Source organism: Taeniopygia guttata, chromosome 2 (genome assembly GCF_048771995.1).
Source record: "Taeniopygia guttata chromosome 2, bTaeGut7.mat, whole genome shotgun sequence".
NCBI classification, from domain to species: Eukaryota; Metazoa; Chordata; class Aves; order Passeriformes; family Estrildidae; genus Taeniopygia; species Taeniopygia guttata.
In genome coordinates this window covers 77,458,436-77,480,398 of record NC_133026.1, presented here as the reverse complement: position 1 = coordinate 77,480,398, position 21,963 = coordinate 77,458,436, and the positions used below count along the sequence as shown (strand labels likewise).

Below are 21,963 nucleotides of genomic sequence, written 5' to 3'. Positions count from 1 at the left end.
TTACTACTTTTAGTTTAGCAAAGAAGAAGAAACCATACTGAAGCCTCAGAGTTGGCTTTGGATTTTCCCCCAGACTTGAAAATGTGTATTAAGAGTTCAACAGAGCAGCTGAAGAAAAGTCTGTCTTTTACTGTGATGGAGTAAAAAGTCTTGCAGTTTGAATGTCATCTTTTTAAAAAAACGGCATCTCAAAAAATGTATGAACCATATTCAGTATTTCATTTTAACTCCAAAAGAAATACTGTCAGTCCTCATTCTTCAGTTCTAACACTGAAATTTCTTCTTCTTCTCACTAAGTGACATTTGTGTTCACAGTATCCCTTGTGGTGTTAGTCCAATCCTGATTTTGACCAGGGATGGAGCAGGAAGCCTTGCAGAGGCTTTTTGAAAAATTTGTCAGAAAATATCCAAGGAGACCCACATGCCTCAGAGGCAGGAGGTGATGTACCTGGAAGGGAGAGGAGACAAATGCAGAAACTTCTCTCCCTGGGGCTTGGTTGATTTTCATCTCTCTTGATGAACCACCGAGCTTTGGGTCAGCTCTGTGTCAGCCATGGCCAGTGAGTGAGGAGGATGGCTGGAGCATTGCTGGAAGCTACGTGTGCTGAAGAGTGCTGCTGAGAGGGAAAAATGAAAAGCATGAAAGAAATATAAAGGGTCCCAGATGCTTTCATCTTCTGACATACCCCAGTTTTGCATAATTCTGAAATGCAAAGGGAATTATAGTTGTAGATAATTTTAGTGCCCTAGATGTATGTAATTTAGTAACAAAGCAAATGTTTCCTCTGAAATGCTGCCAGCAATTAGAAATTCTCAGTTTCTTGACAAGCATTAAAACCTGCAGCCTTTGAGTGGAGTTCCTTCTCCTCCTGCACTTCTAATTTCAGTCAAGGCTATAGAGTTGACCCTTTAAATTTTTTTTTCTTTAACATTTTTTGGGGAAACTGAGGGGGAAAATGTTAGGTTATTATCTAGATCTACACTTTTAAAAGCATATGCCTTTTTTCAGCTGTCTGGCTACTTCTACTTGTCAGTGAATCCTGGTACACCTTTTTCTTTTTGACTAAAAGGCCAGATAGCATGTATTGATTTTCCTAACAGAACATGATCAAATCACCCTCAACTTTTCCCTGGGTAAACTGAACAGGTAGCACTCATTCATTTTAAGGTTCATCTTCAGTTGATTCATTTTCAAATTTCTCCCACAGTGTGATTATCAATTCCTCCTTGTATTACAAATATTAGCACAAGGCTTAGCACTTCCATGAGTCTTGCAACAGCACTTTGTAAACATAAAAGTATAAAATAACTCCATTTCTGTCTAGCATTCCTGTCTCTACACCAAACAACTGCAACAAGATCTATCTGTTTATTATCAAAATTCCTGGGTTTTACCTGAAATATAAATGAGCATTTTCCACACTTCAAGGCAAAATCTATCCCTAAGTGCAAGGTTGGTCTGAGATGCCAAAGACAGATTTGACAGGCAGTGTTGTCAGCCAGTAAGATGGGTAGGGGAGCACCAAAAACTGACAGTATTTTAGGTCTGGGATGCCCCAAACCTATGGCCACTTCTCTACACACGTCTGGCTACAAACCATCAGGGTCTATTGCTGTTCTTAGGCCTGAGAGCAGTACATATGCAGTCACCTTATGTATTTGGTGTGTTTTGTATCTTTAGATGATTTGTGTTACCACAGGACCTTCCATGTAAATACCTGCAGAAACTCAGAAAGGGTAAATTAATATCAGGTAATGACAACCACATTTGCATGTCCTTGATGTGATATCACAAATCAGGATGACAATTGTTGTTTAGCTTATTCTATGATATGAGTAAGGAGATCGCAGATTAGGTTTGGATCTGGGTTTTTATGCTTGACTGATTGATTCCAATAAATTCCAAAGATAAGTGTTAGATAGAAAAATTATCTTACACTGGTATCAAAAAAGAAATACCTGAAAATTCAGAGAGACAAAGAGGAAGAAGAATCCAGAGGGGAAAAAACCCATAAAAACTAAACACACAAACACAAAAATACCTCAAAACTACAGCAAAAGAACCCCAAACCAATAAACATCAGAAGAATAATGCAAAAAACAACAGGTCAGTTACTTTTTGCCAGAATAGAGAATCACCACAGATGACTAGTTTTCCCAAAGGTAAAGAGAAACAGAAGCCCACTATAACTGTGCCACTCATCCTAGGCCTAAAAAAAGTATAATGACGAGGGATTGAAAGGATTTGCTCCAATGTTACAGAATTACCAGCAATTTTTATGTCTTTGCTCTCCCTACATTTCAAATACTGCAGGCTCCTGGACTGCTACACTCTTCAGGCTCAGTCTGGTGAATCATTCTCAAGTTACAAGGAGACTTCTTACCGGGAAGATTTAAGAAAGTAATAAAAATCTTTAAAGTGGAAACGCTCCTCAGGAAGCATAGAGATCAAAAAGTTTTCCAAGTCTTTCTACAAGACTCTGCAAACCTTGCTCCAGAGCAATTTGTCAGTAGTGAACACTGTAGATGTGAGGTGAAGATAGCCCTGTAACCAGACCAAACCCCTTGTCATGAGCTGGTGTTCAGCAAGGAGCAGACAGTTAAGAACTAGGAACAGAGGATCAGATAAGAGCATCTGAGTCTGCCAGCTCCAAACGATTGCAGATGATGACAGTTAAAAAATGGCAGAAACATACTGAAACTTCTTCCTTTCATAAAATTATCCTGTCTGAACAGGCTTTGGACATTTGTTTCAGATGGTTATAGAAATATTAGCTGCATGTAGCAATCAGGATTTTATCTTTAGATATTGTCCACACATTTATTCACATGATGTACAAACACCCAAAGTGAGCACCACTTGAAAAAGTACCTGTGGAACCATAATACTTATATTATTTTTTAATTATTATTTTGACGTAATTTCTTTGTTTGATGTGGCTCATCCCAATAACCCAACAGCTTTTAAATTAAATCTGTCCCAAAGGGAATGTTTCCTTACTATTTGAGCATGGTAGCTGCCTCTCTTCTACCCATAAAAGTACACAGCAACTTCTAAACCTGAAGTGAGAGATGGGACAGGGTACAGTAACTATTTGCTAGGTAAATATATATGCTCATTATCTTTTAAATGAGAATGATAAGCCCAGAAAACTGTAACTGTAAAAAAACAAATAGCAGAAAAAGCATTAATGTTTGAGACAGACTTGTGGAATATTTTGGTTTAATGTGATGAATGATAAGACCTTCAGAAAATGTCAAATTAGGAACAAGTGAGTTTCACTGCCCACAGCAAATTGTGTCTGTAAATAAAATCTTTGTTCAGACACTACATGAATCCCCTGGAGCACATACTTTAGTAATGGGAGCTATATGTACTTTATTTTCAATTTTTTTTTTTTTTTAAGGAAGTAAGCTGCTGCCGAGACGCTAGGATTTAGTGCTACAGCCCTCCAAAGGATCTCTGCTTTAGGGATCTCTCTGCTCTATTCTAGTTCAATATATCTTATGGATCAGTTCAGCTTCCTATTGATACTTTTTTTTTTTTTTTTAAACTGCAAATTTTCTGTATATATTGGGAAGGTTTAAGAACAGTACCATGATAAGAGTTTATGTTGTGGCTGAGACTGAAGGTCTCCTTGGTGGAAGCCAATGTATGTTGCCAGCTGCACTGAGAAGTCAGCAGCTTACACCATCCCCAAAACCACGTGAAGTGCCACAGCTAGCAGAGGAGTAATGAGTGAGAGCTTCAGTAGCCTGGTCTTGCCTGTTGAGGAAGGCTGGTGCAAGATCAAGCTGGAAATGGAGATCTGCTTCTCATCAGGGAGCAAGGACCAAAGGCAGCTGACAGGAGCCACCATAAACAAGTGAGAGTCTAAGGAGCTGGTCAGCTGGAAAGTAGCTGCACAGCGGGAATAATTACATTCCTTGTTCCAAGCAGGTATGTGCAAGGGCAGCCACATCCAAGCAACTCCAAAGGCTTGTTCATTAAGTAGACTTATGAACATCAGCTGAGATGGATTTGTTCCAATTGAGTGGATTGAGTTCACTTGATTAATGAACTGAAAAAGATCATGAGGCTGATCTGTTGACTTATTAGAGCAAAATACCAGTTCTATTCCCTTTTATAAAACAGTGACATGGACAAATTAATTTAAGCATTGTAATAAAAAATCCTTAGCTTCTTGATTTTTGATACTAAAATACAATTTTATCATGCTCTGAGATTTCTTTGAGATGTTTCATTAGTTCAGTAACCCAACGTAATGTTGCTTCTCTTGATGTCTTGACCTTAATGGCACACTACTTCACGAAGTACATCTGACTGCAAGGGACACCTCTCATTAGATTTTCAGTCAGGCTTTCCACCTGCATAACTGATGAGAGCTGTCTCTCTGTGCTCCTTGGTAAGTGTGCAGATGAGCTTTTATTACATGACCTGGCAAATGTGATGGATGCAGACATGTCAGAGTCCTTGGGCAAAATGTGACAACTCACTCACCACTTGACTTCACCTTGATCTCTTCTCCAGTCAGGCCATATGGTGGGTTTGCTTATTACAGTTCATCTTTCATTTTCTTTGTTACTAGATTAGATTAGGGTACATTCATGACCATAAAAATGCAAGCAACTTTTGCAGACTTAATGTAAAAAATGGAACAGTAACTCTAATTCTAAAATTTATCTTTAAACTTAAAGAAAAATGAATATTCAATCAATCAATAAAGGAAATACATGCTTGATACTATGGGTGGAGAAGATGAACCAACCTGCATTTCTATGTTTCTTAAGCTTTTGTCTCACAAAGCCAGCTAGAATTTTGCATGTAGTATCACTATTTGCCTTCTGCATAGTATATATCTCCTCTTTTTTAAAAGTTGTTTTTTTTGTGTGTGTGTTTTTTTTTTTTTTTATGCAGAAACTGGAAAGGAAAAAGGTATAAAATACTCAAAATGTACTTAGGTTTAGGTTTAGTTAATTGAACAACTAAGAGTGTCCTTGGTCTGGGCAACAGTCAGTACCTACTTCTGGCTTACTCTGACATGACAATTTCAGAGAATGTTGGTTTACTGAGAGCACTCAAAAAAACCTTTATGTAATTATTTTCCAATTAGAGCACATGAGGTATTCTTAGTTTAATAATAAAAAAAAAAGTTACATCATACTGTAACCTCTTTTAATAAATATTTTTATCAAATTCATAGGCAATTTGCCCATTTTAAGAATGTTTTTTTCAAATGTGCGAACTAAGCTTGTTAAAAAGAAGAAATGAAGCAGATTTTAAAATGTGCTTTTAAAATGTGTTTTTTCTTTTTGTTAAAGCTTTTAACTTTAATTGTTTAGACTGGTGCATGTGAAAAAATAATGACAGGTTTTTAACTTGCAAACAGATGTAATTTTTAGCAGTGATATATAGTTTATACTGATATGACTCACACAGTCTCCATTTTCTGTTTGAGAGACTGAAAAAAACCCAGTCACTGCACCAAAGCCACAACCTACATATTTTTCTCAGTCATTTAAAAAAGGAACACAGGGTGCTGGGAACACCTTTCTGGTTGATGGACAGCAGCATGCCAATTTAGAGCTCACTCTAAGGACAAATAAAACTGTAAACTATAAAAGTGGAAAGCAGCATCTCGGTATACCTGTCTTTATGTACCAGGGAGGAGATATATGTTATTAGGAATATATGTCCAAAACCTCTAACAAATTTAGGGATGCTGAAGGAAAGAAAACACTCATGGGTAATACGTAATCACACAAGTATATAATGGATATTGTATTGCCCATTTGACTCTACTGGTGGGATTTCCCCATCCTTTTTTCTTCTGAACAGTATTCCCCTGTAGTCACAAGAACTGATCACCTAAATCATAATCCTGAAAAATGTAGAGCAATTTTCAAGTAGTGCAATGTAATTAACTTAGCAAAGAAGATAACAACTGCTGGCAAGCACTAAGATGCATTAAATAAGGTAAAAAAAAAAAAAAATTCTCATGGTGTTTTATGGGTTCTTCTTGTATCAAAATCTGAGCTGCTAGTGTCCTTTACCAGAAAGTACCAAGTATAGAAATATTTCAACTTACAAAATATGATCTCCTGTATTGCACTGAATGTCTTTGTTGTGTATTTTCATAAACTTTGTTGATTAGCTTAGTGGTTGGTTGTACCTTACACTTAGTAAAAGATGCAGCGAACTTACACTAGTAGATCTGCCAAAACATCTCTGCCCTAAAGTTGCTGAGAGAACAGCAAAGGTAGATAAATAACAAACAAACAAAGTACCTAATCTTACAAAAGAGACAACTGTAATGGCTCTTAAATGCTACTAAATTTGAATTATTTAAATAATGGGAACATGGGAAACAGGTGGGTATATTTCAAGTGGACTAGCTGTTTGATAGTAATTCTGGAATGGCCAGTGGGAAACAAGAATGCATATTAAGACAAACCTGTCACTCAAACAGCTGTTTGAACAAAGAAATTTTTCAAAACAGATGTCATTGTCAAGAACAATTCAACATGAAGTTGATTCATGAGAAGAGCAGTGATTAAGAGAGACCTAAGATGTGGGAATCCAGGGTTTCCCTCTGGCTGCCCTGGAGGGCCTGGGACCCTGGCAGGGGGTCAGGAACCCCCCTGTACAGAGCCCCGAGAGACACTGTCCATGATCTCTGTCCATGGAAAAGAATTTTCAATCTTACAGGATGAATTACAAGCTCTGAGTGTTTGATATGAGTAAAAATTAAGTGTGGCACGGGCGCAAAAGTACAATTTTAGGTTTCTAGATTAGGAGTTCAAAGGGGACAAGATGGAAGAAATTGGGTGTGTCTTGTCCTTTTTCTTCTTCTTCATGCCCTCCATGTTTCACTGTAGTGTTGGCATTTTTCTATTGGTTTAGGCTGGGGACACACTGTTCATTGTAGATGATAGATATTGGCACATTATTGTAAATATAGTACACGTAGTTTCTGGTATATAATGTTTGTACCATCCCACTGAGGGGCAGAGCCCCGCACGCTGCCCTACAGGACAGACCTGTGGCAGGGCAGCAGAACATGTTAGAGATAAGCAAGAATAAACAACCTTGAAAACAGCACAGATGAATTATGGCTTCTTCTTTGGCAACGGGGCAGAAAGAGACTATACAATCTTGGAATCATCAACACCTGCTTATTCCGACACTAAGATAATGTTTTGGTTTTTTTTTTTATTTTTTGCTTTTCTTCAAACACATGATACTTCCACATGTCTCAAGGATAAAAGAAACAGAAAAGGTTTGTTTACAAAAACGTCTGTCAGTTTCATATTAAGTTTCATGATGTTGTAAAATACTTATTGTTATGTGTAGTAGATATAATTTGCGCCATTTCTAATATGATACATGTGATATTGAATATTTGTTAGAGTATACATGTTTGTATTAGGATTGCCCCCCCACCCTCACAGGCACAGGTGAGACCGGGTGTAGATTGGAAACTGATTTACAAGTAAGAAGGTACAGCTCGCCAGGAGATGGGCCATGTCTGGGGAGATGCTGATTGTTCTCATGAACGACCCGAGATGGATATCATGGAAATCCTCAGGCAGATACATGTGAAAACAGCGTTGCTGAATTCATGTAAATTTCATCAAGGAATTCAACAAACTCCAGACACTGATTTGTTCTCCCTCATCACCAAAAAAGAAAATCTTATTAACATATGGACTCTGAATAGAAAAAAAGACTGATTGCTGAAATCTTGGCCTCAGGCGGAATTTTCCCTATAAAAACTGCTTGTGCCAGGATGGAGGTGTGGGCATGGAGGAAAACCTCTGATGAGGCTGACTCTTTGTTGCACACCCAGGGCCGACCCCGGGCTCGGCTCTGTTCTTTCCTTGTGGCTGGCTAGATAGAATTTGATTGCAAAATAAATATTTTATTTTTCATATTAATTTGGCTGGACAAATTTTCATTTATAACACTTATCATTGCCATTTTAACCTTTTAGAGGTTTTACTACCTGACCTTCACCTTTAAAATGGTCTCCCAAATAACGTTTGATACTCTAAATACGTGTTGTAACTATTTTAACTTTGCTGAAAAGTATAATTGTAGTAGGTATTTGCCTCCAGTCTCAGCATCACTTGTCATAATCAGAGAAAACACATTCTTATGAAAGTTCCGAAAGAAGACAAATACTTCATTTTCAGACCCAATTTCAATGTGAAGTTCCCCCCCCCCCCCCCCCCCCCCAAATGCAGTGGACTTTTCTATCACGGTACAGATTCTACTGTTCTGAGTTTTGGGTTGTTGTATTTTGCTTGTTTGGGTTATTGTTGTTTTGGTTTTTGTTTATTTTGGGTGGGGTTTTTTGGTTGTTGCTGTGGTGTTTGTTTTTTTTTTTTTAATAATGGGCATGTTTCAGTATAATGTAATTTTTAAAAGCTTTTCATCTACTCTCCGTGTGCGCTTCTCTTCTTCCTGGAGTTTCAGCAATGTGGTGACGCATCTCTTTGCTCCCAGAAGAGAGACTTCCAGCCTCTGGCAAGCTCCTTACGAACTCCACCCCCCCCCCCCCCCCCCCCTTATACGAAACGTCTGGCAGCCGGAAAGCAACTCTTATTTCTACCGCCTGCTCTGTTAACGAGAACTTATTCTTGCCTTCCGCCTTGTGGAGGAGTGGCGGGTCACTTCCCGGTTTCACTTCCGGTACAGTCGGTGCCACTCCCGCGGGCTGAGGGCCCCGGCGGGGCCGCCCTTTCCGGGGGCGCGGCGCGTGCCGGTTCCGGCGGGGCGGCAGGGGCTGAGGGGCCGCGCAGGAGCCGGGCGGGCGCCGGGGCCGGGGCCAGCGCTGCTGCTGCCGGCCTTGCCCGGAGCCCCGCCGGCATGAGCGGCGAGCGGTGACGGCCGGGCCCAGCCCCGCGCCCTCTTCTGGGGCCGGGCCCGGCGGCGGCCGCCGGGGCTCGGCGGGGCGGTGCGGAGCGGTGCCGGGCGGGCCGGAGCGCGGCGAAAAGGTGAGGCCTTCCTGGGCTGCGCTGCGCCAAGCCTGGGCCGTCCTTCCCCGAGGAGCGGGGACTGGAGAAATCGGGACGTGGAGTGCGACTCTGCTCAAAAGCAGCGCGGTCCGCGGTGTTCAGGGAGGGCGTTCTGCTCCTCGGCCCCGCTCCTGTGAGGCCCCGCCTGCAGTGCTGCTGCAGCTCCGGGCTGCCAGCACCGGAAGGACAGAGAGCTGTAGGAACGAGTCCCCAGCAGGGCCACGAATTTGATTAGGGGGTTGGAGCTCCTCTTCTGTGAGGAAATGCTGAGACAGCTGGGGCTGTTCAGACTGCAAAAAAGAAGGGTTTGGAGTGAATTTTGGCCTTCCAGTACCTGAAGGGAGCCTACAAGAAAAATGAAGAGGAACTTTTTATAAGGGTGGGTAGTGATCAGGACAAGGGGGAAGGATTCCAGCTCTAAAGGAGTAGTTTTGGATTAGACGTTAGGAAGGAATTCTGTACTGTGAGAGTGGTGAGGCACTGGAACAAGGTTGTGAGAGAAGCTGTGAATGCTCTATCCTGGGAGGTGTGCAAGGCTCTGAGCACCCTGGTCTAGTGCAAGGTGTCCGTGCCCACAGCAGGGGGATTGGATCTGAGTGCCCTTTACAGTCCCTTCCAGCCCAGGCCACTCTGCAGTTCTGTGAACTCTGGTTCTTAGCTCTGTGCTATGAGACAGCTTGGTACATATCAGGGCTCGGGTGCCAAGGGGCTATAACACTAGTAAGCAAATATATTTTTCAGGTGGGAGGGTTTAACCTAGAAATAGAAATGTGTTGTGCCGTTTTAAAGTTTATAGGGTGGCTGTTAAGTTTGTGAGTTCTGAGGTGGCTGGCCTGGGTAGCCACTAATTGTCTAGAAAGTTAATGTGACAGCTATCAAGCAACCCATAACTTACAACTTTTGGGCAGGATTATATGTTAACTCAAGATAAATATCTCTGAAAATTTACTATGTGGCCACATCCTAAACCTTTGGAGAGCTTGCTAAATGGATTGTAGACATCCTATCTTGGTACCTTGATCGTATTGGAAGACACAAAGATTGGAAATTTTTACACTAAGCAATGATCCTGGTGCAGTGGATGTTTCACAGAGCACCAGGTGAGTTTGTAAAAACTATTTACTTGCAGGACCGAAACTTGTTTAAAATTTCTGTTAATCCTTGGGGTTTTAGGTGATTATGCACCCCAAGGATAGCAGGTGGCAGGTGTTTAATCGGAGCACTAATTCTTGTGCAGGTTGTGTTTGAGGAACTGACACAGCTTAGCCTTGGTAAGAAATGATGGTCAGGGGAGTAAGTTAGATAATAGTTTGGATGTGGTCTTATTTTACTAAACTGTTCTGGATTTTCTTCCTGGTTTTGAATAATTTATGTACCCTCTGAATTCTCAAAATATAATGTAACTCTTAAAATATTGTAATTTTCCTGAAACATATCTTTTGTTCTGGGAGAGAAACTCTTCATATATTTCTTCATTCTTCAAAGCCAGGATAATCTTCAAGGGTGGCTTACAGAACCAGCCAGCCTTTCTGCAGGTGCAGAAGAGAAAAAAGAGAGTGTTCCCACACAGCTGGTGAAGCATCAGGGTGAAGTTGGTGTTGCTTCTGAGGAACTTGGCTCAGCAGATGCTCCTACAGACCAGAAAGAGCAAACTGCATCAGAAATAAGACAAGACTGTGTATACAGAAGAAGTAGGAGACCTGAAAAGATAGATATAATTAAATCTCTTGTGATGGATCAGGATGTATCCAGAAACTGTGAGCTGTATGTACCTGTGTCTGGTAATCGTTCAGCAGTGGAGTCATCTGAGGAAAGGTAAGGATTAATTTTTAAAAATATATTAACAATTTTCCTGTAGAAAGGGAGGGTACTTTCAGTTCATGAAGGTAAATTTATGGGTTTTTTTCCCTTGGTATTTTTGGTTCAGGAAAATCCCATTAACTAGTTCAATAATTAAAGTATTTACATGCAACTTTTTGCACTGTTTATTTCTTTTGTGCACACATGTTTTCATTTAATCATTCTTTTTTACTACTATTTTTCTTACTTTTTCAGTATATTTTTAGAAATATTTATTTGAACATTAATGGAGAAAGGCTTTTGTTTCCACAGATTGCTGTGCTACAACAATGTTATGACGCACTTCCATCTCTGGAATGAGAGTGCCTGTGCAGATGGATTGCACCTCTTGCCTACCTGGATTTCGAAACAATTCTCTTGAATTGCAGTACCTTGTTTGCTCTGGATGTTAATCTGTCATGGTCTCAGTCTGTGGCTGCTTCTGTTTTGCCAACTCCCAGAAAGACGGTGGTTTCATAATATCTGCAGAAGGGACATAACACTGCTTCCTTTACACCAAACTTCCTCTTTCTTGATCTCACTGGCTTAGTCAGTTGAGCACTTCTTCTCTTTCTGCATCTTATGCTGAATTTATTTAAGGCTGTAATGCAGAGGAAAAATTTCCTTGCCCTGACACAATTTCTCTCCATGTGGGATCCCTTGTAGTAGCAGGTTTCTTCATGCTCAGAGGGGGCGGTTGTTGCTTTATATTTTAGATACTTGGCTTGTACAGAAGATAAGCTAGAGATTGCTGCTGTCACATACCAAGCTGTATGGTTTTCATCATGGTATTTTCAAGGTTATTAAGTATTCTTTAAAGTCTTCACAAACCTTAATGTCCTTAATGGACAAAGCCTAATTTCTGCTGAGAAATTAGGCTTTGTCCAGCATCATAGTGTAACACAAATATGGACTTGAAACAAATCTTTATATGATGTTTCTTCTTGCCAGATAATACTTTGTTTGATACCTACTATATTTGTTGTTTCTCTTTTAATTAATGATTATTTAGTGTTGTTAAAAATGCAATTTCAGGCAGCTACTTGAGCACTTGAGTAAAAACTTAACTAGTTTTGTATGACAGGTCAGTAGATGAGTTTCCTGGTATTAAGCTACATTGCTCTTACTAAAGACTTTTTGTTCTCAAGGGAGATATACACAGATGGTTTGAGTAAGCCGGTTTGGACATAAAGAAAAAGAAATACAGAGCCATCATTGAGTAGTCTGTCCTTTCAAGTGTAATGAAAGTAATTCAGTTGCCATCTGGCTACATTAAACTCTTTCTCACTGTCTTCCTAATTGCTTGTCCTCTCTTAGAGGTGTAAGATGTGTTTTAATTTCTTCCTAGTCTTTTGGAGGCAGACTGTGGTTTGGATTTGGGGTGTTCTTGAGGAGTAGATTAGAAGCTACTAATTAGTAGTGGGCAGTTAGCAATAACCTTGCAGCCTTTTTCTGCTTATGTACTTTCCTTTGAAAAACAGACTTCCAATGTAAACTTATTTTAGTGCTATGCCTAAATGGTACTAATATGGCTGGTGACATAAGTTTTTTTAAAGTATTTTAATTGTGAAGCTGTGATTATTTTTTAGCAGTTTATTTGCTAGATGTAATTATATGACAAATGCCTCTGGGGAATGGAATGTGCAATTTGCAGTCAGTTTTTTGAACATTGTATGGATCTCTGTTTTCAGCAGTAATGTTCCCATACAAGCTGCAGATGATGGTCTATGCAGTATTCTTGTAGGGCATAATTTCCTCTCTCATGGTCATAACTTGACTTCAGAATGTTGTATTATATGCTCAGATGCAGGTACTTGACAATGTACCTTGGCCAGAAAGCCCATATTATTTGAGGAAGAAATGTTTCTCTGGATTTCAGCTAGCCTGTAAGCTGCAGTTTAGACCATGGTGGAAGTTCTCTTTAGATTTAGTAACATTCAAACTAAATGCAGGTAGTTGGCCACTTTTTGTTGTATTCTGTCATGTATTCTGCTCAGCACGAGGTGGGTTGGTCAGTCCCAGTGGTGTGTAGATACAAAGCCCTGTTGGGTGATGTCTTCTTAGCTGCATGCATAGGTGCATTATTCATATGTGCAGTAAATAGACATGTTGGCTTGTTTCTTTTGCCAATTTAAACTGTAAAATGTAGCAATACAAAGGGACTGGAGTATCCATTCAAACACAGAAGAGAAATTCAGGCAATGATTTATTACCAACCTTGTGACAGATACTGGAGGGGAGCAGTTGAGAGGGTTTTCTAAACATTTCTCTATTTTTGAGACCTAATGTTGGTTCTATGAAAATGGGTAAGATGGAAAGCAAATTGAGTTGAAAGAAAAGGTAGAAAGACTAAAGCACTTTCCTCAGTTGTAAAAATGGGAAGTTGAAGAGGTGAGTAGGATTTGTGCTGTTACTTGAGGTATGTGTTGATTTTTATTGCAGCGAGGAGGACATGTATCGTGATGAAGAAGAAATAGAGAGAGAGAAAATGCTACTTAGTGAAGCAAACTCATCAGGTACAATCAAACTTTGTGTGAAGTTTCAAATACAGTATTGCAACTCCCTGTAGCACTGATGTGTGATGTCCTGATGCTCTCTCCTCCAGGGACTTCTGTGCACGGATGTATGTGTTCAATAGCAGTTACTTATGACTGAGTACATTGTACTGTTTCATTCAAAAAACATAAATTCTCTGGAAAATTAGGTGCTCTTAATATATCATTCCCTTTGTTTCTGTAGCTACTTCGAGTGAATGTGACTTCTTTGGAAAGCAGTCACCTAATCTACATAACAAGTGTTGTGCTTGAAAATTACTCAGTCATAGTCATCAGTATCTGTTGCTGGCATGCCTTGATACCCTCAGTACAACCTGATTTTGGGATGAAGGTTGCTGGGATTCCAAGGCAAAACTGTATCTCTTCTTTCTGACTTACTGAGAAAGATCTGTCATCTTTCTCCCTTACAGTCTAGCTGCTGTATGAAGAAGAGAAACTTTTGTCAATATTTTTCTGCTTGCTAAGAAAATGAGTATTTTACTAATTTCTCATCTTTGCCAATTAATTTTTGCAGAAGGGAGGAGCAGAGTGTTCCCTATTTGTTGAACTACATCATAACTTTTCTTCACGCATAATTTTCAGAACAAATGGATTTTATCCCCTCCCACACCAATAATTACTTGGTAGCTACAGGTTGTGCTGCCAGTTTCATTTGGCACTGAAGTTATTTTAAAATGATAGTGTGGTTATAAATTTGATGGGCTTTCTACCTTCTTCAGTTTTATAAGGTTCTGTTGCATGCAACATGTTGCATATTCTGTTTTGACAGAATATAAATTAAGTGTTTCACCTGAAATGGACATCATGGAGTATTGCATGAAGGAATGGAGAGGAAATACACCAGCAGCAAAAAGGATAAGAAAGGTAGCAGTTCTATTTTTGTTGGATTTCATTAGGCTCTTGGTTTTTGTCTGCTACATGATTTCCTATGCAGTCAGTCTTTTAAGATAGGAAATGCAGTAGTAGTGTTTTACATTGTGAGGTCTTAGGAGTGGTTTACAGCGGGCAGATGCTTTTCTTTGTGCTTATTTCAAACATGTTTTTAGCAAAGCTACCTGCTGATAATTTAGGGGTTTGATTAATACTGTCTTTTTTTATTGTTTTCAATTGAAGTTTTATATTTTGTTTATGGACATAAATTGCTAATTTTATGGACTGTTAAAGTGCAAAGCAGATTACCAAATTCTTGGGTGGAAGGCAAGTAACTAAAAGTGGTGAATTGCATGGGTTTTAAAAAAATTTTTCCTGAGATTTTTACCAGTTTTCTAACTATTTTTATATTAATCTTGACCAAGAATGGTAGAAAATAAAGTTGTTTTGTTGCTTGAGAAATTTAGTGATATGTATGAGTAAACATAAAGATACCTTACAAAAGTCAAAAACTCCCCATTCCTCCCTGGAGAGATTACTGTGAGAAGTATGGACACACAGGACATGGGCCCTTGCCAGGGTAGCTGAGCTACAGAAGCTGCATTTCAACATTGTGGCTTCTGCTACAACTGTGAGTATGGGAAGAGCAGGGAGGGAACAAATGTGCTGAGGCAAGTGTCAAGATATTTCAGCGTAAACACAAACTTACCCTGAGGCAGAAACAAACTACATGTGCCATGTTTGGGGTAAGTAGCATCAATTAGTGCTCAAATTTCTTTTAAGCATGATGTGTCGTCTTGTGTGTGTATGTTGGATATTTTTTTGAAATCTAGGTGAGCTAGCTACCCATATTTCAGTGATGTTTATGTTCTGTCATCAAACAAATACCTCAAACAGTTATCTATTAGATTTCTTCAGTTTCTTGTTTGTTTTTTAGCAGAACTAAGTTGGTTTTTTTAGGGTATAATTTGTGACCTAAAAGCATTTGAACTTCCAAAAGGGGTAGTGGATCATGCTTTTTTTTTTTTTATTAGCATTAGTATGTGGACGATAATATTCTAATACCTCTTATGTTAACAGGGTGTGATCTTAAAATGTTTTATTAATGATTTCATGTTCTTTGGATTTTGTGTTTTTCTAGGGATATGAAGCAGTTGCCCAGAAGTTTGCATCTATTAGGAGAATACGAGGTGATAACTATTGTGCTTTCAGAGCAACTCTTTTCCAAGCCTTAAGCCAAGCTGCCCAGTTACCAAGGTGGCTGCAGAGTAAGGATTTTACTATGGTACGTGTCAAACTGATCTTCTGACAATAGACTAATATTGGGTTTAACCTATTTGATAATTTTATTATTTCATTTCTCTTGTTATATAATGTATATGCTCACTTGTCAATATCCCCATAACTGAGAAGTTAGAATGTTCAAGATTACTCTTTGTGCACAGGGATTCGTTCAACTTGGAATTGAGTCCAGATGCCCTTGGTTTCCATTTTGTGATGGATATAAATGTTACTGTAGTGCTTACTGGAATGTCACTTGTCTGTCTTAATCTTCCTCTCTTGGTTTCTTCTTACTGCCTATAATGCAGCAGTAAGAGATTTTCCACAAGACAGCTGATAATAACAAAAAAATACAATTTATTCTAACATATGAGAAAACCCTAGCTTTTCAAAATTATAATGTCCATTCTTGTGTGCCATATATGTTTTCTCTAGAAAGTGGAATAGCAAATTGGGTGCTGTAGGCTTTGCAGAATGTGTAATTACCTGTGTCTTAAATGGTGCTTAAAATAAGTGTGAGAGCAACTCCAACCTGACATGAAGAACAGTTCTTGTGGAGCACTGATGTATGAGAAAAGCAAGGTATTCCCCTGCAAGTAGAAGAACATTATTCTAGAATTTTTTTTTTGTCTCAACAAAGTCTATTTGGTGGTATTGGTGAGCATGGAAAAAACATGTAAGAAGCTGCAGATACAAAATTGAGGCACTTGAGAAGAGTAAGGTTCCAGTTGTCAGGATGCTGCTTGAAATGTAAATGGTGAATGTCTGATGCAGACTCTGTGTGTACGGTAGCAGTCCGAGTAGATTCACACTGCCCTTACTACCTTTTTGCATAACTTTAGAGGACAACTGAAAATTTCTCATTCTGGCCACTGTAATTTTTAAGTAAACATCTTGTGATTATGTTTTTGTAATTATTGATGAAAATAGTTCTGTGAGGTGTTTTACAGCAAGTACATTGCAAAATGGCTTCCTTTTTGTAAAAAACACATTCTTTCAGCTCTCAACCATTTCCTCATTATCAGACTAAAGAACATAGTTTCCCAATGATCCTTTAAAGAGCAAATTTAAAAAAAATTTTAATGATGTTCTTTTTTTAATTAAGTTTTTGACGTCCTTTTTTTTTTTGCTACTGATTCACAGAGGAAAATGTCATATAATAATCAACATTTTTTTAAAAGGGTGTATACCTACAAAATAAACTGAAATGATAAATTGTTATGCATCAAAGCAGAAGGCACATAGGAGTAATGTGTATACTGACAACTGGCAGCACAAATATAACAGGGTTTTTGGGTTTTTTCTTGTTATTAATTTAAAATGGTGATTACATGCATATTTGTAGTTGTAGAAGTTACTGGCATATAATTTTTGATTATTTAGTTCTGTGTGCACAGGATGACAGGCTGGGTGGGAGAAGATCTGTGCCTCTCTGGCACATACTTGGCTGCCACTAAAGAGAACACATTATTACTTTGGAGTCCTAGTAAACTGGAAATGGACTGGTGGTGGCTGATGGCATAAGTGCTACTCTAGCCAAGCATTTACTCCATTGTAAGACCTAAGTTGCTCTTCCAGTTCTAGCAGTAAGATGTGTTAATAGATGAAGGTACAAAACTGGACATGCAACTGCCAGGATGTCCTTCAAGGGAGGTGTAAACGCTCTGAACTGGACAGGTGTAGCACATGAGCAGTAAAAGAGGCAGTTCTGAGGCTAAAACATGATTTGATGCATCAGCAAATTCCCGAGTTGTTTTCTTCTTTAATAAAAAACCTGTCCCAGAGTGTTTGAATTGTGCTTCTTGAAAAGGAAACATTTTTTTTTGTTTGTTCTGGACAAAGTAGTTTGTAGTCCACCAGGACTTCAGGATGATCTGATGAATGTCATTTTCTGTTCCGTTGGGTCAGGAACACTTTCAAACAAAGTCACTGTCATCTATCTGCTGTTGGGGGAGTGTTTTAATTAAAAAAAAAAAAAAAACAAAACAAAAAAAAACCCACCTCAAAACAAAATAAAACAACAAATAAAAAAAAGGCATGAGTAACTTGGTTGGTAATTTTTTTCAGTCCTTATGTGTTAGATCTGGAAATAGTAATAGACCAATATTCTTACTGTTACCCAGCAAATGTTATAAACAGCCACTTGTGTTTGGTTGTGATCATCTTACTCTTATAACTGTTCAGAAGGATATATGAGGTACTATTTTAAGGTGAAAACTGTTAAAAAAAATAAAATATGTGAGTTGATGGCTTTTCCTTTCCAGACCTTTAGCTTAAGCTGACTTTTATTCTCTCAACTTCCAGCTTCCTGAAAACTTGCTGAGCAAGTATGACTGGATCAAGCAGTGGCAGCTCAGACAGAAACCTGGCAAGAGGATGGGAGAAATAAAGGATGAAATAAAAGAGTATTTAATACTTCTAAGGAAAAAGGTTGGAAAAGTATTTGTATATTCTTTGATCACTTGCAAATAAGAAAAGTGACAAAGATTTTTGAATGTAGAGAATTTAACATAAGGATGCTTTCAGTAGTGAAATTTTCTTTTCTGTATGTATATTGCAAAAAAGTCAAGAATATCTGTTCAGATATGTGAGAGGCATCTGGTCTTTTACTACGTGCAGTAGCCTGATGCTGGAATTATATTTGCAAGCAGCTCTGCAGAAAACTATTAATTGGACAGATTTCAATGAAAAAATTAATATAACAGAGAAGCTTTCTGCCTCTATTATTTCTTGTATTTATTTGAAGGAATTATGTATACTGCAGACAAATCCTTTTGGTATCTGGATGATATTAAGGAAAGAAAACCACGACAACACCGAAGTAATTTCAAAGGAGTAGTTTTTGTTCCATTTTTATACATTTATTTCAGGTCACAAGAACATGATTGTGCCCCTAAGTATTCATACTATATTACCTAGCCCCATGCTTTCTCCCTCTTGGAACTCTGGAACCTATTAAAAAACTCTTTGGTTGTTCCTTTCTTACTGTGAATGCAAATTCTCTTTATGAAGGCTTTTAAGAATTTTTGGAATACTGCATTCAGCAGTTTGAGGGTTGGAATGAAATACGCATTTTGAGTAACAGAAATGTAAAGAATACGCAGTATGTAGGCTTTATGGTGCAGGAAACTAAAAAGTTACTTATTACCTTAATGTGTATTGTCCCACAACAATGTTCTGCCACTTTGCAGCAAGTTCTAGCATCCCTTCCTTTTGCTTTGCTTATGTATTGATTTAAGCACAATCAGACTAGTCAGCCTGACTTTGACTGGGGTACGGTTGTGGAAATATTCTTGATTGTTTTTCAAAAGGCACAAAACCCTTCATAAGTTAAATTCTGAGTGCCTGTGCTGAGCATCTCACAACTCACGAATGGCTTTTTGCAGTTCTTGCAGGATGATGGCTGTTGATTTGTGTTGTGTCTGATGGTTTGTTGTTTTGTTTTTTTTAGTGGAAGAATATAAGTGAAATAAAGGGTCCTCTTGAGAAACAAGAAGCTTGTAATAAATTGTTTAAAAACGAAGAGGAGGAGTATAGTCTTTATGAAGCACTGAAATTTTTGATGCTTAACACTGCCATTGAATTATACAATGCCAATAAAAGTGGAAAGAGAGTGCCTGTCTTCTCCTGGCTCCTGTTTGCACGGGATACATCCAGCAACCCTTGTCAGTTAATGCATAATCACTTGAATCATATTGGTCACAGTGGAGGCCTTGAACAAGTAAGGATAGGTTGTTCTTAAGGTGTTATTTTCCTGTTTGAGTTTTCAGTTTCAAGTGCTTTAAGAAATTTCTCAGCTTTTGTTGGGAAGAATATGTTAGAACTGCTTGCTTGTAGTGAGAGTCATAAAGGACCTCCTCTGAAACACTACATTTTTGTCTGGCAATTGGCAGGTAGCATTCTTTGGAAATAGGGTTTGCTATTAATAGAACACTTGTATGGATCTCTTAGTTGTTAGCTTTTTAAAAGATACCATAATAAAAGCTAATACTCAGATTATGAAGACCATGTGTAGCACATACACGGGTGAATTCTGATAAGCTAATGGAAGTTAGTGTTTTATATGTGGCATAAATGGTACACATATTACAAAAAGGCCCCAAACCAAAACAAGCAGTAGTTAATGAGCTGAATAGACTGAAAGGTTTTGGAAACATCCATTTAGAAAGATCCCATTGAATTCATTACAAGTGGGACACTGCAATGAAGTTCACAACTTAATTGTAGATACTAGAAACATGGAAGTATTATGTTGTTGTTTTGTTTCTTATCTTAAAAATCTGACAACTGCAGTATAGATAAGACAGTTTGCTGTTTCTGTGAAAATGAGTGATTTATTGGTGACTTTTTTGCTGCTCAGTTCAGTCAAGAAGTTATGTTGACAGTTTTTTTGTGCTGCCTATATTTGTTTATTTCAGTAAGATTCTTTGTAAATTATTATTTAGAACAGGATATGCTTGTCACTGTAGTAGACAAAGTAGAAGCTTTTTACAGCTTCTTTTTCTGACTTTCTTATCCTGTCAACAGGCTTTGTAAGGGCTTTCCATTTACTTTTTATTTGGCTGGAGACTTCAAAGTACCCTGTAAGAGTGAAAGGATCATTGTCTGAAACCTGCTCTTGTCTGGTTTTAAGTGACTTAACAGGATGAACACTGATGCAAGAGAATGTCTTTCCTACCTGCTTGCAGCAGTAGGACACTGTGTGTAAAGCAGTTTTTCTTTAGGATCATTTTATTATTAGGCCATTGTGGATTTGCGGACTTTGTTGTTAAATGCATGGTATTGTAGAGGGGTATGATGGAGATGAGAGAATGAATGAGAGATGCTAATGTATAGGACTTCTCACTTCACAATTTTTGTCTTTGAAAAATTCATCTGACAGGTAATAGTTTAACATTTTTATGAGGAAAATCTTGTAGAAGGTTATGCTGAATTTTACACAGATATTTGTTGTTTCCAATGTAGGTGGAAATGTTTCTCCTTGCTTATGCTCTGCAGTATACCATCCAAGTGTACCGACTCTATAAGTACAGCACTGATGAGTTCATCACACTTTACCCCAATGACCCGGAGGAGGACTGGCCTGTGGTGACTCTCATAACTGAAGATGACAGACATTATAATATTCCAGTCAGAATGTGCCAAGAGACGATGCTCTGAATAAGTGATTGTTTGGCAGACAACCTTGTGCTGCTAATGGAGGTTTCCCATTCTATTTTGAAACAGGACAATAGCAAAATCCATGTGATTAAATCAGCAACTTGAAATCTGTGTTTTGGAAGTTGACATCTGAAATGAAGTATCAAGTAAGTACTATCTTAACAGTAAAGGTTCGGCAAGCATGGCTTTGTTTTCCTTTAAAAAAAATGGAAGCTTCTGCAGTCGTTTTTTTGGAAGGACTTACTCTGAACAGAATTGCCAGAACTATAGATTTATTAATTTTATTTCTTTTAGTGGGGCTCCGTGGTAAAACATGAGCTAACTTTTTACTCTGCAAATTAAGTGGGAATTCCCACTTAATTTATGACAGCTGATAGGACATTACCACATGCCTGTTAACTTCCATGTCTTTCATGTTATTGCTCCTGTAGTGTTAATCCTGTCTGGCAGCTTCTCTGGAGAACATGAGGATTTTAGTTTGTCCAGGGACTGCAGTAGATGGAAATAAACTTCTGGTGCAGTTTACTCCTCCCAGGACTGGAGATCTGAGAGGTTCTGTTTCTGCTTAGTTATTCATTATGCTTTAAAATGGAAAGAATATAGAATGTATCAGATACTGGAAGTGCTGACAAGTCTTTAAAAAATAATTAAATAATGAAGCATTCAGCTTTTAGGTTCAAGTAGAAGTATGTCCCACAGATGACTTTTGGAACAAGAGAGTGAAAGCTGATTTAACTGAAATGCTGGTCATACACAGGTCACTTAGAAGGCCTTCATATGTAAATGGCGTAAGGTTATAAAAACTTTTCATTGGAATATTCTGGAGAAAGTGGCATGCAAAATTCTTCTGTTCTAGTTGAAATTAATTTGTTAACTATTATTGTGGGAGGTAATATACACAATGACAATGTTTACTCATTATGTTCTAAATAAATTAAACACATGAATGAGGCCTGTCATGTATTCTGTTTGTCATGTTTTCGTTGCTTTCTAAATCAGTTTGTTACTGAAAATTTCTGGGGGCTACAAGGGAATAAAAAACTTAATAAATTCATCTGGCAGCACTTTGTTTCTTTATATTTTTAATATTTTACCTTTTGTGAAGTTAGTTTGTTCTTGAAAGCTGTGAAGTATAGTAATGTATGTAAAAGAAATAATTATTGGCTGCTTCCACACAGGCAGCAAAACCAAGTAATTCCCTGAATTGATGTTATCCAAGAAAAGCTGAAGAGGAGGA

The 21,963-nt window shown here is 38.3% G+C and overlaps 1 protein-coding gene across 1 annotated transcript; it reads left to right on the top strand.

Moving 5' to 3' along the window:
• Nucleotides 1-8,793: 8,793 nt before the first annotated feature.
• Nucleotides 8,794-21,780, top strand: OTULIN (OTU deubiquitinase with linear linkage specificity; the record flags this gene model as incomplete). The annotated part of the gene is made up of 8 exons (XM_072924287.1): nucleotides 8,794-9,000; nucleotides 10,511-10,836; nucleotides 13,303-13,376; nucleotides 14,185-14,279; nucleotides 15,427-15,570; nucleotides 17,871-17,996; nucleotides 19,018-19,287; nucleotides 20,532-21,780. Coding segments are annotated over 8 exons (1,437 nt in total), but the record flags the coding sequence as incomplete, so codon positions are not given.
• Nucleotides 21,781-21,963: the final 183 nt, after the last annotated feature.